The following is a 17,277-nucleotide window of genomic DNA, read 5'->3' as shown; positions in this document are numbered from 1 at the left end:
ATTTTACCGAATGTTGTCAAATCGATCCTGTTAACGGGATTTGATCCCTAAGAAGTTTAAGTTTAAGATTAGGGGAGTGGAAGCTGATCCTAGACCTGTAACTAGGGGAAAATTCACCTCGAAGCCATAGGTACACACACACCTGTATGAGGTGATCCTCCGCAGCTTGGCGACTGGCACGTCGTAGCCACACTCCTCCAGTACCTCCTGCCTGGCGATCTCTTCCAGCGACAGGTCAGCCTTGTCCACCAGGCCAGCGCAAAGCTCGTAGGTCATCCCCACTGAGCCTGGGGGCGTCTCCCCGCCCCCAACCGCAGCCCCCTCTTTCTCCTCCGCCACCTGCTCGCTAGAGTCAGGTGCCTTGGGCTTGGTCCTCTCCCACTCGCACATGTACACAGCTGCAGGAGGAGAGAGGGAGAGTGGGTGGAGAGAGTGAGAGGGGTTGAGCTAGATAGCAACAGATGTTACAGTATAGTGACATCGACTTGGAGGCCTATATACACCTTTTTCTCAGTGATGTATCGTTCCTTTCACTTCGACAATTGAGTGTGATAGTACGCAGTTCATATCAAAGTCTAGGTTTTAATCCTTCAAATAGGCCACAATTGAGATAATAATTGTCTGAAACTTTGTTTCTGTGAACTGCATGTCTAGTAAAATCCTACTCCTATAAAATCATGAAAAGCATAACCTCTAGAACTCATTAAAAAAAACTTTACTGGTGGAAGGAAAAAACGTAATAAGAGTGTGATAAAAATAGGGTGACACATTTACTTTAGTCAAACAACTCAGCTTTCGACCAAAAACGCCTGTGAGTGATTTTGTCGCCTCACAATGGCCTTCAAACAAAGGCTGACCTTTTTAGACACATTGTTCCTCAAGCAATGGGAAAAAAGTAACTGACTACATCCCAAATGTCACCCTATTCCCTTCATAGTGCACTACTTTGACCAGAGCCCTAAGTAGTGCACAATACAGGGAATAGGTTGTCATTTGGGACACATACATTCAATGCGAGGCCTTCCTTCCATTCTGTGGAGCGTAACTGTCCCCAGCGCCTTAGCGGCGAACAAAGGACGTTGCCTGCCTCGCATAGTAACGGGGGCATTTTGCGCACTATTACACAAGGAAGCATTGTGTTTGGAGGTGAGCTGGAGTAAACAAATGCATCCAAAGCTTTTTTTTCATAGAGTGCAGACACGAGGTGTGTTTGTATGAAATTAAACTGGAAGATAAAATAAAGTCCACTGATCGCGTACACAGTTTAGCATGTGTTATGACAGTGCAGCAAAATGCTTACGTTGCTCCTAACAATGCAGTCAAATGTCAAGCAATTCAAATGTAAAAATAAAATCAAGAACACGGCACTGTAGCAGTATTAAAATGCAATCTATACATACAGTGCATTCGGAAAGCATTCAGAACCCATCACTTCTTGTTACATTACAGCCTTATTCTAAAATTGATTAAATGTTTTTTTTTTCTCAATTTACACACAATACCCCATAATGACAAAGCAAAAACAGATTTTTTGAAATGTGCAAATTTATAAAATATAAATAACTAAAATAGCACATTTACATAAGTATTCATACTCTTTACTCAGTACTTTATTGAAGCACGATTACAGCCTCGACTCTTCTTGGGTACGATGCTACAAGCTTGGCACACCTACATTTGGGGAGTTACTCCCATTCTTCTCAGAAGATCCTCTCAAGCTCTGTCAGGTTGGATGGGGAGTGTCGCTGCACAGCTATTTTCAGGTCTCTCCAGAGATGTTCGAACGGATTTAAGTCTGGGCTCTGGCTGGCCACTCAAGGACATGCAGAGACTTGTCCCGAAGCCAATCCTGCGTTGTCTTGTCCCGAAGCCAATCCTGCGTTGTCTTGTCTGTGTGCTTAGGGTTGTTGTCCTGTTGGAAGGTGAACCTTCGCCCCAGTCTGAGGTCCTGAGCAGGTTTTCATCAAGGATCTCTTTTTACTTTGCTCTGTTCATCTTTCCTTGATCCTGACTAGTCTCCCAGTCCCTGCCGCTGAAAAACATCCCCCAGCATGATGCTGTCACCACCATGCTTCACCGTAGGGATGGTATTGGCCAGATGATGAGAAGTGCCTAGTTTCCTCCAGATGTGACACTTGGCATTCAGGCCAAAGAGTTCAATCTTGGCAGGAGAATCTTGTTTCTCATGATCAGAGTCCTTTTAGGTGCCTTTTGGCAAACTAAGTGGTTTGTCATGTGCATTTTATTGAGAAGTGGCTTCTGTCTGGCCAATCTACCATAAAGGCATGATTGGTGGAGTGCTGCAGAGAGTGTTGTCCTACTGGAAGTTACTCCCATCTCCACAGAGGAACTCTGGCGCGCTGTCAGAGTGACCTCCATGTGTGTGTGTGTGTGTGCACTGCTCCGCTTATAATACATCAAATGTAAGACGGATGAGATCTGCATCTGCACCTCACCCCATTGTAACCTGCACCAAAGGCATTACTGATGGGCTCTCCCCATGGCTTTAGCAACCTTCCCTAGAATCAGTTAAGCGGGTGAGATATGGGCCCCATTCCCCTACCCTTTGACACAAATTATTTAGGGTTTGCAGATCTAAGAGGACGGGATACATGTAAGCACCCAATCCTTCTACATAATATGGCGAATGCTCCACAGCCTACCACAAGCAGACGAAAATAATATATAATTAAGCGCCTGTTTTCCCCCCTCATCGGTCCACACCAGGGTTGGGTTAAATTCCATTACAATTCCATTTAAATTCACAATGAAATCGACCCCAACCCTGGTGAATACCACAGGGGTGGCGGGAGATGAAGGTAGGCGTTAGCTGATGCAATGGAACAGGGCCGCGTGCCATGGGATGACTAATGGCTTTTAAAGCCTTGATGGGGCGGTGCACCAGCCGGGTGGAGAGTCCATCAGCATTTTTCACAGTAGTAGACAAGCCTCGACAGTGCCAGACAGATCCCAGGCCACGTGGCAGGGGGCATATTGTTGCACTTGACACGCTCAAGTGGGAGTTCAGCATAATACACAGGTGTTGGGTAAGAAGCTTGGAATGTGACAATAGCAGGGTTTCCCCACAGGGATAAAGCAAGGTTGTGGTGGGTTCGAATCAGACCCACGCCCTTCTAACACACTTTCTCTGCCTTACTTTCCTGTCCCTCTTCACTGTCTAATAAAAAATATATGGAAAGGGATGTGAATTTACAGTCCTTACAAGAAAAAAAACTGTCCTTGTGGATGAAAGATGATTAGAGCAAAAAAGGGGGTATTACCTGGGCGGAACTGCTTGACCAAGACGAAGCAGTGCGAGGTGGTGTTGAAGATCAGAACCGAAACACTGGAAAGAAAAGGGAGCAGAGAAAGAGAGAGAGTTTATTCAGTTTGATTCATTCATTATTTTTCTAGGGATGAATAAAAGTGAGAATCACAAAGGTTTATATTGGTTGCTGTACAGGTAGCCCCTGTATATAGCATTGTTCCTGTTATTTTATTGTTACTCTAATAATTTGTCTATTTTTGTTACTTCAGTTTATTTTAGTAAATACTTTAACTTTTTTTTTTTTTTTAATTTTAACTGCTTTGTTGGTTAAGGGCTTGTAAGTCAGCGTTTCACTACACCTGTTGTATTTGGCGCATGTGACAAATACAACTGTTTGATTTAATAAACTAAATTAACTATATTACATGACATCATCATACGCAGTTGGACAACTTCCTGCTTACAGAAAACAACGAAATACATATCTACCCAGACTGCCCCGATTGAGTCTTCCCAACGTAGCCATGTGAGGGCACAAAGTGGGAAGAATATTCACTACTTGAATTACGTTGTTCTAGGCTCTAAGTGGGTAAGCACCCTGCTATGTTGATGATACTTTTGAGTGTTAACCTTTACACTCGTACCTGTATACGGCTGTAGAGTAACATCCTGTACATGAAGCCAGAGCTCGGTCTCTACGATTCACAGCGCTCTAAGGGTTTTGACTGACAGCCGTTCTGACAGCACCATGCGCAACAAGAATTACCCCAATCCCTCCCGGTAATTGGGCAACTTTAGCAAATGTGTCCAAGTCAGGGAAATGCTGTAAATGAAGAGGACTCAATGTATTTTGAAATATGAGATGTTGAGGCGCTTTGATGTCATATAAGCAAGCCAAACACCTGTGAGTCCAAATGTGCACTTCACAATTCCATATCATAAAACTCATGTCATATACAGCGTCAACATTTATGATCACTATGTTTGACGTACAGTTACAAAATGAAAGGTCATCATACCCTGGGTTGTTATGAACCAAATTAGACTTTTTGTATATTGTGAAGAAATGTCATAGTGGCACATGCACCTATGTTTCCTTTCTATGTGCATCAAAATTACAATCTGTTTCTTTAAATTTCCTTATGAAACCCTCACACTAAGATTGAATTTCATAAACTTAGCTAGTCATGTTGGCAGTAGTGACGCTTAGAATTCCAATTTCGCCTAAATGGCACCAAAAAATGTATCACTTTTTTTCCCCCCACCACAATCTGTTTTTAGGACGAAACTGAAAAATAACTTGTGTGGAAAGTAAAATCATTCCCACCTGACCCAGATTGCGATTATATAATGGACTGTTTATGGATTGCGTAAACAACAGTAATTGTGTGATAGCAGAAATGAAGGGTTGTGTTCCAAACAAAACTACTAAACCCAGCAACAAAAAAAAGAAACGTCCCTTTTTCAGGATCCTGTCTTTCAAAGATATTTGGATTTTTACGAATTAACTTCACAGATCTTCATTGTAAAGGGTTTAAAATTAATGAACATGCACCTGTGGGATGGTTGTTAAGACACTAACAGTTTACAGACGGTAGGCAATTAAGGTCACAGTTATGAAAATTTAGGACACTTTCTACTGACTCTGAAAAACACCAAAAGATAGATGCCCAGGGTCCCTACTCATCAACGTGAATGTGCCTTAGGCATGCTGCAAGGAGGCATGAGGACTGCAGATGTGGCCAGGGCAATAAATTGCTGTGAGACGCCTAAGACAGCGCTACAGCGAGACAGGACGGACAGATGATCGTCCTCGCAGTGGCAGACCATGTGTAACAACACCTGCACAGGATCGGTACATCCGAACCTCACAACTGCGGGACAGGTACAGGACGGCAACAACTGCCTAAATTAACACCAGGAACGCACAATCCCTCCTTCGGTGCTCAGCCTGTCCGCAATAGGCTGAGAGAGGCTGGACTGAGGGCTTGTAGGCCTATTGTAAGGTAGGTCTTCACCAGACATCACCGGCAACGTCGCTGCCTATGGGCCAGACAGGACTGGCAAAAAGTGGTCTTCACTGACGAGTCGCGGTTTTGTCTCACCAGGGGTGATGGTCGGATTCGAGTTAATAGTCGAAGGAATGAGTGTTACACCGAGGCCTGTACACTGGAGGGGGATCAATTTGGAGGTGGAGGGTCCGTCATGATCTGGGGCGGTGTGTCACAGCATCATCGGACTGAGCTCGTTGTCATTGCAGGCAATCTCAATGCTGTGCGTTACATGGAAGACATCCTCCTCCTCCCTCATGTGGTACCCTTCCTGCAGGCTCATCATGACAATGCCACCAGCCATACTGCTCGTTCTGTGCGCGATTTCCTGCAAGACAGAAATGTCAGTGTTCTGCCAAGGCCAGTGAAGAACCCGGATCTCAACCCCATTGAGCACCTCTGGGACCTGTTGGATCGGAGGGTGAGGGTTAGGGCCATTCCCCCCAGAAAATGTCCGGGAATGTGCAGGTGCCTTGGTGGAAGAGTGGGGTAACATCTCACAGCAATAACTGGCAAATCTGGTGCAGTCCATGAGGAGGAGATGCACTGAAGTACTTAATGCAGCTGGTGGCCACAGATACTGACGGTTACATTTGATTTTTACCTCCCCTTTGTTCAGGGACACATTATACCATTTCTGTTAGTCACATGTCTGTGGAACTTGTTCAGTTTATGTCTCAGTTGTTGAATGTTATGTTCATACAAATATTTACACATGTTAAATTTGCTGAAAATAAATGCAGTTGACAGTGAGAGGATGTTTCTTTTTTTGCTGAGTTTGCATGTGTGCTTGCTTAGAGTTCCTCAACGGCACAGATAGGAGAGCAAAAAAAAAAAAAAAGTACCTTCTAGTTGAAGACTCTTCTTTGATTCATAAAAGTGCATTAGAATTGCTTAGGATCTGTGCACACTTTGGAGAGATGTGTGGCCACTTGGAGACACCAGTTAGTCCCCTCACTCAAACCCGTGTAACTTTTAGGTCTTGTTGCACCCACCCCACATTTTCCAGGAATAGTCTTATGTTACTGAATGTATCCAGAATATTTTCAGATTTCGCTATCAACAAATGCAGCGAAAAGTACAGTAAATGTAAAATGCTCATAAAATCAACAGTGCAATGTTTGGATTCAGCATTGTGTCAGGTGAACTGTTGTGTACTTAGACTTTGGTCTAATAATTTCCCCATCTACAAATTGTTCCCTTTTAATTGCTACCATGGTTATGCATACGTTTTTCATATTTCTGTAAGAAACATTTCACATTTAGCCCTATCCATATAGGCCAATTTCCACAAGTGTAAAGGTTAACTGTACAAAATGAAAACTGATTTGAAACCAAAAATTGCGATCCATAAAAATAATACAAATCTATAAATTTTGGAAGGGTAAAAATTCCTCAATTCCAAACTAGTTGGTGTGTGTGCATCTATGTGACTGTGACTGTGTGTGTGTGTGTGTGTGTGTGTGTGTGTGTGTCAATGCAGGATTAACAGAAAGAAAAAAAAAAAATCCAGAAAATCACATAGTAGGATTTTTTATGAATTTATTTGCAAATTATGGTGGAAAATAAGTATTTGGTCAATAACAAAAGTTTCTCAATACTTTGTTATATACCCTTTGTTGGCAATGACAGAGGTCAAATATTTTCTGTAAGTCTTCACAAGGTTTTCACACACTGTTCCTGGTATTTTGGCCCATTCCTCCATGCAAATCTCCTCTAGAGCAGTGATGTTTTGGGGCTGTTGCTGGGCAACACAGACTTTCAACTCCCTCCAAAGATTTTCTATGGGGTTGAGATCTGGAGACTGGCTAGGCCACTCCAGGACCTTGAAATGCTTCTTACGAAGCCACTCCTTTGTTGCCCGGGCGGGGTGTTTGGGATCATTGTCATGCTGAAAGACCCAGCCACGTTTCATCCTCAATGCCCTTGCTGATGGAAGGAGGTCTTCACTCAAAATCTCACGATACATGGCCCCATTCATTCTTTCCTTTACACGGATCAGTTGTCCTGGTCCCTTTGCAGAAAAACAGCCCCAAAGCATGATGTTTCCACCCCCATGCTTCACAGTAGGTATGGTGTTCTTTGGATGCAACTCAGCATTCTTTGTCTTCCAAACACGACGAGTTGAGTTTTTACCAAAAAGTTATATTTTGGTTTCATCTGACCATATGACATTCTCCCAATCTTCTTCTCGATCATCCAAATCCTTTCTAGCAAACTTAAGACGGGCCTGGACATGTATTGGCTTAACCAGTTGGATATCATGCCAATGACTCCTTATATGGCTGTGAATGAGCTACGAATGAGCTTACGTTTTCCTCGCATTCCCCAAGCTGTCTACAGCATTGTGACGTCTTTTTAGGCATTTCCATTGGAGAATGGCTGTAAGGGTCCATATTTGGCGAGTGGTCACATGGTGTCACCCGGAGAAAATATTGCGTAAAATACTGAGGTAGCCATTTTTCCAATCACTTATGAGAAAACAATTGCCTTGACGGATATATATATATATATATATATAGTATAATATAATTATATATAATATATATATAAATATATATATAAATATATATAATATATATATATATATATATATATATATATATATATATATATATATATATATATATATATATAATATAATATATATATAAATATATATATAAATATATATAATATATTTAATGGAATATACACTGTTCACCCTAGGGTCAATACATTATCACCGTATATTAGCTTTGCATGAAATGCCCTGCCAATGTATTGTTGTTCAGGCAATTTTTTTTCCCTCAAAATTTGAGGACGGCTATATGATCACACCGGTAATAGATCCATTGTTGTATTACTTGTGAGGCTTAGCTGAGTGAGGATACGTTTAACCTGTTACGGATGTTGGTTCCTGCACAGGAACCAAATCAGCTGAAATTTCAGAGCGCCACCTATAGTACTCGATAAAACTCAAACTTTCCTTAAAAAACACACGCAAGATACTCAATTAAAGCTACACTCGTTGTGAATCTAGCCAACATGTCAGATTTGTAAAATGCTTTTCGGCGAAAGCATGAGAAGCTATTATCTGATAGCATGCACCCCCCAAAATACCTGAACGAGACCTAAACAAAAGATTTAGCGGTAGCCGGCGCTACACAAAACGCAGAAATAAAAGATAAAACATTCATTACCTTTGACGAGCTTCTTTGTTGGCACTCCTATATGTCCCATAAACATCACAATTGGATCTTTTTCCCGATTAAATCCGTCAAAGTATGCCCAAAATGTCCATTTATGAAGGCCGTCTGATCCAAGGAAAATTCACCTTTACAAGACGCAACGTCACTTTTTAAAATTAAAAAAGTTGCCTATAAACTTTTACAAATCACTTCAAACTACTTTTGTAAACCAACTTTAGGTATTAATAAACGTTAATAATCGATAAAATTGATCACGGGGCGATCTGTATTCGATAGCAGCAAGTCTTGAAATCATCGTTCATTTTTTTCACTTTCATAATTTCCTGGGTGCACCCCAAGACAGGAAGTGCCTATACGTCATCCCACCAACTTGCAATGAAATGCCAGTATTGGCGACATCGTGTGGAAGCTGTAGGCGTTGTAAACGGAACCTCATCTATTTTCTATCGCCTTAGACAATTCAAAGACTGGCGGATGAATATTTTTTGGGTGTTTTTGGGTGTTTTTGGTTTTCCCTGGGATTTTTACTCCTGAACACGTTCTGTTATAGCCACAGACATGATTTAACCAGTTTTAGAAACTTCAGAGTGTTTCTATACACACATACTTATCATATGCATATACTATATTCCTGGCATGAGTAGCAGGACGTTGAAATGTTGCGTGATTTTTAACAAAAAGTTGCGAGAATTCGCATCATCCGTAACAGGTTTTAAATAATTAGCTTTACATTTTAAATATATTAGTGGGCTGATGGTGCCTGCATTTGATGGTCAGTCTCAGCGGAAGGAGAGAGCAGCAGACAGAGTCCGCCTCTCAACATCCCTCCGCTCTCCCTTTCCTCCACTGACACTGACCAAAAAATGGACAGTCTTTCAGCTGATGGTGAAACCCTGCCTAATGTACAAATTCATGTTTTTACACCTATGAGAATAGTGAAATATTCCTTGATACAAAAAAGACCCAAGCCATGAATGATAACACCTATAGATACACTTTCCAACTAATTAATGACTGATGCAGTGCTTGTTGTAGCGCTGAGTGAAATAGGAAGAACGCGCATTTTATGGTTAATAAAAGTGTTGAATACAAAGTGAGAACTTAAACATGAACTCACTTATAAAAACTGCAGCTCTTTGCTATATTGACAGTCTCTCTCTAGTCGTGGTAATCTCACAGTATCAACTTTGCTGTAGCTTTCTTTTATGCCTGCTATGTTACTGCCAACACGGTAGTCTTATAGAAATGTTTGGCGATCGACTAGGAATGCCTTGGAGATCGACATGACCACTGCTCTAGAAAGTTGAGTGAAGTTCAATCTAGTGCTTCTCTCAGTGGGCTGATATTTCTGCACGGCAGACCCGGGGCTACTGCAGGCGCGCAGTTTAGAGGGAACATTGCTCTTTATGTCCAAATTATCTTATGCAAATCATTGGTTTCCTTAGCTCAATGAAGTTAATGTAAATTTTGTAATTTTAGTAAACTATCCCTTTAAAGCCTCAATAATGGGATTGTAACAGAGGGTATGACAGTACAGTAAGCCACGTACTGTAGCTAACTTGCCTGTCATCGGCATGTCACACAAAGGAGATGGCAAGCTAATCTGTAATTTTATCTGAGCAGCTGGGTCGGAGTGAGCATTAAGGCACACTGATTGACCCCAGAAATATTCAAATACCCACTTAGTATGGAGTTGCTTTGATACCAGTATGATTTAATTGAGGTATGTGTTTTGAATTTTGTTTGTCTCATTGACTCTGGGCTGGTTTTGTAATGGATGTATTGCTGTGTCACTATGCAGAGTAGAGGGTCTCTAGGTTAGGGCATCGTCTCAGCTGCACTCATGGATGGCCCTGTGTCCGTGTGTGACAAACAGACAGCAGTGCCCTGTGTGTATTATAGTTTTTGGTGGTGGAGACTTGAGGGCTGGGGTTTGTGTTGGTAAAGCGGAAGTGTCTGTAGAGGCAGGAAGCCCTGCCCAGTCTCTCCCATGGAGTGTGTTGTGTGCGTTGTGAGGTGATCCGGTGCAGGGGAACTTAGGTCTTCAGATGAAATTCACTACTAAGATCCATGCCATCTAATATTTGTTTTGTGTGTTCAGCAAACAGAGGTATTTTGAGATACTTGCATAACTTTATGAAGTGGGTTGCCTGTCCTAGTTAGTATTTACCTAGCATCCGCTACGGGAATCCCTTTGTATTTGTTAGCATTCTGCTAACTGATACTTTTTGGGATATTTTTTGATGTTTGGAAAATAAATAGCCCCCTTTGTGTGCACTGCCGGTAATACCGTATGGGACAGGCACAGTGTGAAGTTATGAAAATCTGGATACCAGCAAACCGTAACACACTTTTTTTTTTTCAATCTACACACAATACTCCATAATGACAAAAAATAAATAAAGAAGTAAGTATTCAGACCCTTTGCTAAGAAACTCAAAATTGAGCTCAGGTGCATCCTGTTTCCATTGATCATTATTGAGTAGTTTCTACAACTTGGAGTCCACCTGTGGTTAATTCAATTGATTGGACATGATGTGGAAAGGCACACACCTGTCTATACAAAAGGTCCCACAGCTGACAGTGCATGTCAGAGAAAAAAACAAGGCATGAGGTTGAAGGAATTGTCCATAAATCTCTGAGATAGGATTGTGTTGAGGCACAGATCTGTGGAAAGGTGCAAAAAAATTATCTGTGGCATTGAAAGTCCCCAAGAACACAGTGGCCTCCATCATTCTTAAATGGAATTAGTTTGGAACAACCAACTCTTTCTAGAGCTAGCCACCCAGCCAAACTGAGCAAATCAGGGGAGAAGGGCCTTTGTCAGGGAGGTGACCAAGAATGCGATGGTCACTCTGACAGAGCGCCAGAGTTCCTCTGTGGAGATGGGTGAACCTTCCAGAAAGTCAAGCATCTCTGCAGCACTCCACTAATCAGGCCTTTATGGTAGAGTGGAGTATGCCAAAAGGCACCTAAGGGACTCAGACCATGAGAAACAATATTTTCTGGTCTAATGAAACCAAGATTGACTTGAATGCCATGTGTCACGTCTGGAGGAAACCTGGCACCATTCCTACAGTGAAGCATGGTGGTGACAGCATCATGCTGTGGGGATGACTTTCAGCGGCAGAGACTGGGAGACTAGTCAGGATCGAGGGAAAGATGAACAGAGCAAAGTACAGAGAGATCCTTGATGAAAACCTGCTCCAGAGCGCAGGACCTAAGACTGGGGCGAAGGGTCACCTTCCAACAGGACTACGCCCCTAAGCACACAGCCAAGACAACGCAGGAGTGGCTCCTGGACAAGTCTCTGAATGTCCTTGAGTGGCCCAGCCAGAGTCCAGACATAAACCTGATCAAACATCTCTGGAGAGACCTGAAAATAGCTGAGCAGCGACACTCCCCATCCAACCTGACAGAGCTTGAGGGGATCTGCAGAGAAGGGAGAAAATGCCTAAATACAGGTGTGCCAAGATAGCGTGTAGCCTACTGCTTTTTAAAGTTCATGTTTGTTGCATAATGCAATTAGCGGGAAAACAAGTCAAAAACGCACAGCACATGCGAGCGTTCTCATGTGACAGAGATGGAAATATCCGTTAGAAATGTTGAAAGATGGGAGATCTAAAGATGCAACTAGCATGGGTTGCTAATATAACTAAGATTGTTCCTTTGGACAATGAAAGAATATTACATGAGAGAAATATATGTTACTTGTTTCAATGACATTTGGAAGACTTTAGAAAATAATTTCCTCCAGGTTTATAGAAACAAATTTTGTCTCGGCTACTTCGAAACAACGTAAGACATGCCTCATAAGAGATGGGAGAAAATAGTAGCTCTTTAATAGTGGCGTCCAAACCGTTAACACACAATTGCATTTCGAATTGTTGCTGGAGTGAAACGTGCATTTATAACAGGACCTGTAGCAGCAGCTCTCGCGTTCTTACAGATTTTCCGCTCAAACTAGACTGTATGCTGTGTGATAAGAATCATAAAGACTAATGAAAATACACACACACTAATTTAATTCCACTCAATTATGCAAATTAACCTATATACCGATAAGCTTGACCAGTCAAATGTATTTATGTTGACCGGTGGCAATTTTATAGTTTTTTCATTAATTTTTTTAAATCGTCCAAAAGCCAGCTGAAGGAAACCCTGCACATACAGTACACACACAACCATTATAAAAAGGAGCCTGGGTGGGGAAAGTTCTTTATCGCCAGACATGATGATTGATTTTGGCTTCAGGGCACTGATTAAGAAAGGCTATGTTCCATTTTAGGGCCCTCTATCCCTTCCTTCCTTCCTGCCTCCTTTCCATCATCCCTGCTCAAAAAGAGGAAGTCCCTTCCTAGGGGCTGAGCGCTTTGCCCTCCAGTAGGAGGACGGGAGACTGAGGCGATCAATTCCATTTAAATTCAGTGAATTTAGAAAGTAAATTCAAAAGCTGCAGGTTTTCTATTTCCAATGTGGATTTCTGTAGATTTTTTTTTAACAAACATTTGATCAAAATTACCCCAGGCTCTCAGTCCAGTGTTAGCAAAAGGAGAAAGGGACATAGGGGCAGTGTACGGTTTGGCTATGCCAGATCAGGGCTGAAGCGGGACAAACCAGCCTGCTGCTTTTACCCCAAAGCAGGCCCGGGCTTGTCGACTGTTCAACGCCGCTTCCCCCCAAAACCTGTGCTAATGGTTAAACGGGCTCTCTGAACATTGCACGCACAGTTAGGCTTGTGGCCTTCTCCGTGGGGCTTCTGGCTAGCCATCAGGGAACAGTATAGGGCATAGTATCATACATGAGTGATGAGGACAGATCACAATCCTCTAAGAAGCGATGCTTCAGTTGGCTTAGTTGGAAGGCGCATGGTTGCTTATAACAGTAGTTGTGGGTTTGAATCCAACATGACCCACAGATCCTACTGTATGCGTGTTATTTGGATGTCCCTTCAGATAAAATGCAAAAGTCTCTCCTAAACTACCAAAAGAACAAAAATAATTAAGAAAATCTTTCAATTAATGAGATGGGAATGGATGCCCACTCCAAACTAAAATTTAAGAGTGTTCTCTCCCTTTCCAAGTCACACCATTACAACTATTCTCCCCCATCCCTTCAGATTGAAACAAACTCTGGGCTCTCTACTCTTACCTTCCCAGGGCCCGTGGTGAGGACTAGTGCTGCACAAAGGACTGCAGTGGGGCCTGCTGTAGTGGTAGTAATGACATGAACAGATGCTCCTTCTAATGGCTATACCCTTCACCGCTCGCTCCCCCATTAAAACACACCCAAACAAGCATGCAAATGCCCCCACAAATACACACTTTTTAAAAATCTGCGCAACAAACACGTGCTGGTACACAAATACTCCAATAAACAAATGTGCTAACATAACACTGAGTTATGTAGGTAAATGCAGTGCATTTGGAAAGTTCAGACCCCTCGACTTTTTCCACAATTTGTTATGTTAGAACCTAATTCTAAAATGGATAGATTTGTTTTCCCCCCTCAATCTACACAAAATGACAAAGCAACCACTGTTTTTTAGAAAAATGTTTGTTTATTTTATATATTTTTTATAAAAAAACTGAAATATCAAGGAAGTGAGTGTGTTTATACAGGACGTACCGCCCCCGACCTTCTGTCAACCAATTATGACAATGTGGACCTATACGGAGAAATACGGTGCCCTCCGCATTGTTGCAAAATTTGGAAGGCGCACGTCAGTACAGAGCTCAATCTAGCTTCTGCAAGCCTCCGGAGGTTCCGCAATTGCGTCACACCCTCTGTACAGAGCCTCCAGACAGCATTGTTGGATCAAGCAAAAATGGTCTTTCAGCTAGCGCGAGTCGGCTGTACCTACGCCAAAACTCCCATATTTTTCATCCTATAGCTTGTTCTCCATATTCTCTTTAAATAGTGAGCCAACACGTTTTCAGCACTTTTATTTCCATGACTGATCAAAACAAATTCTCTCTCATCTCGACATATAGTGAGCAATATGTTTGGAACATCAAAACGCTATCAAATAAAAATAGGGAGATTCGTGAGAATCGCAATACATATCGTTTCCGCACCTACAGTTGAAGTCGGAAGTTTACATAAACTAGTTTTAATGACTCCAACCTAAGTGTTTCAACTACTCCACAAATTTCTTATTAATAAAACTGTTAGGCAATCTACTTTGTCCATGGACACCAGTAATTTTTCCAACAATTGTTTACATACAGTGTATGTCAACTTCTGACCCACTGGAATTGTGATACAGTCAAATAATCTAAGTTGAATGTGCCTTTAAACAGCTTGGAAAATTCCAGAAAATGATGTCATGGCTTTAGAAGCTTCTGGTAGGCTAATTTACATCATTTGAGTCAATTGGAGGCATACCTGTGGATGTGTTTCAAGGCCTACCTTAACTCAGTGCCTCTACTTGACATCATGGGAAAATCAAAAGAAATCAGCCAATACCTAAGAAAAAATAATTGTAGACCTCCACAAGCCTGGTTCATCCTTGGGCGCAATTTCCAAATGCCCGAAGGTACCACGTTCATCTGTACAAACAATAGTACGCAAGTATAAACACTGTCTCCTAGAGATGAACGTACTTTGGTGTGAAAAGTGCAAATCAATCCCAGAACAGCAGCAAAGGACCATGTGAAGATCCTGGAGGAAACGGGTACAAAAGTATCTATATCCACAGTAAAATATATCGACATAACCTGAAAGGCCGCTCAGCAAGGAAGAAGCCTGCTCCAAAACCATCATAAAAAAATGGCAGACTACAGTTTACAACTGCACATGGGGACAAAGATCGCACTTTTTGGAGAAATGTCCTCTGGTCTGATGAAACAAAAATAGAACTGTTTGGCCATAATGACCATCGTTATGTTTGGAGGAAAAAGGGGGAGGCTTGCAACCCGAAGAACACCATTCCAACCGCACGGTGGTGGCAGCATCATGTTGTGGGGGTGCTTTGCTGCAGGAGGGACTGGTGCACTTCACAAAATAGATGGCATCATGAGGTAGAAAAATTATGTGGCTATATTGAAGCAACATCAAGACAACAGTCATGACGTTAAAGCTTGGTCGCAAATGGGTCTTCCAAATGGACAATGAAACCAAGCATACTTCCAAAGTTGTGACAAAATGGCTTAAGGACAACAAAGTCAAGGTATTGGAGTGGCCATCACAAAGCCCTGATCTCAATCCCATAGAAAATTTGTGGGCAGAACTGAAAAAGCGTGTGCGAGCAAGGAGGCCTACAAACCTAACTCAGTTACACCAGCTCTGTCAGGAGGAATGAGCCAAAATTCACCCAACTTATTGTGGGAAGCATGTGGAAGTCTACCCGAAACGTTTGGCCCAAGTTAAACAATTTAAAGGCAACGCTACCAAATTCACTCAATTAGTATGTAAACTTCTGACCCACTGGGAATGTGATGAAAGAAATAAAAGCAGAAAAATCTCTAATATTATTCTGACATTTCACATTCTTAAAATAGAGTGGGGATCCTAACCTAATTTTTACTAGGATTAAATGTCAGGAATTGTGAAAAACTGAGTTTAAATGTATTTGGCTAAGGTCTATGTGAAATGTAAAATTCCGACTTCAACTGTAAGTATTGTGATATCATATCCTGATATCCCTGGCAATTTCCAGCCCTAATGAACTATCAAATACCCTTTTCACAATATTGTGCCGAACCAAACTGCACTGGCTCAGCTCTTTTTATTTTTACATTGTCCTTTCTAGCATGGTTCCAGCAACTATGGTAGATAAGTAGGCCTAACCAGGACAGCACAACAGTACAATTCAGCTTGGCTCAGCTCAGTGTGAAAATAATTAAAGATACTGATTGCTCAATACAAAGCACACCCATATAGATTATCCCATGCAGATAGACATATTCCAAATCTAAACAGATCTATCCATTGTAGGCTATTTGGGGTTTATGAAAGTATGAGACCCACCACCAGCAGCCTCCTATTTTAAGATCCTACCATTTTCCGCTCTCTTTACTCCCTTTCTTTCTATTCCATCCCTTCTCCTCATAAATTTGGTCCGTTTCCCTGACCTTATTTTCAGAGAGGAAATCTGAAACCTCCACTTTTACCTTCACATCTCCATTGGAACCCACCCAAGTCTTGCCTCCACTTTCAACAAGAATTTCCATACCATTTTTTGAACACTGATTAAAGGTGCAGGCCAATATTTCTCTAATGAGAAACATCCGTTTACCCTTTACAAAAAGGACCATTATGCAAACCAACTCCTAGAGGTTAACCCCATGGTCCCGTCATCGTCCACTCTGGAAATGTCTGCGGAGGCACTTGGACTGAAGGCCAGATTTGGATGTGCCGGGGGGCTTTTTCACTGGCATTTTTCAGTTTACTGCTCTTTTCTCCATCACACCATCCTTTCCAAGTAAAATGAATGATCTCTCAGGGGTTGGTGGGGGGAGATGCAGGAATGAGGGCTTAAACGGCCCATGAAGTACCCCAAGGGCACAATACTACTGCTCTCTGAATAGCAGGTGGGAGCCTGGCGATGTGCTTTGACACCAAGGTGCGATATTACCCTTCCACTCGTCGTTCGTCAGGATTTTATAGTCATGGTTCAACAGTGTAATAAGTCCACAAATAAGACCACCTTGTTTCACCCAGAATGTTACTGTATTTTGGCAATTTATAGGGTGGCCATTTTATGAGAAGTGATTGCTTCCTGAAAGGTCAATGACAGACAAGGAGGGAGTCAGGATTTGTCTGA

General features: G+C 42.0%; 1 protein-coding gene across 1 annotated transcript in view; it reads right to left on the bottom strand.

The window, feature by feature from the left end:
- The window catches only part of LOC139415232 (nudix (nucleoside diphosphate linked moiety X)-type motif 14), a 98,131-nt gene that overhangs the window by 15,563 nt on the left and 65,291 nt on the right, over positions 1 to 17,277 (bottom strand). Inside the window, exons 3-4 of the mRNA XM_071163161.1 lie at positions 3,282 to 3,346; positions 143 to 398 (exon numbers count right to left, since the gene is read on the bottom strand). Of these exons, the coding sequence (XP_071019262.1) occupies positions 143 to 398; positions 3,282 to 3,346 (321 nt within the window). The remainder of the gene's footprint in view (positions 1 to 142; positions 399 to 3,281; positions 3,347 to 17,277) is intronic.

Source organism: Oncorhynchus clarkii, chromosome 8 (genome assembly GCF_045791955.1).
Source record: "Oncorhynchus clarkii lewisi isolate Uvic-CL-2024 chromosome 8, UVic_Ocla_1.0, whole genome shotgun sequence".
Lineage (NCBI taxonomy): Eukaryota > Metazoa > Chordata > Actinopteri > Salmoniformes > Salmonidae > Oncorhynchus > Oncorhynchus clarkii.
Note: the sequence above shows the minus strand (reverse complement) of the source record. Positions and strands in the feature narration are given on the sequence as shown.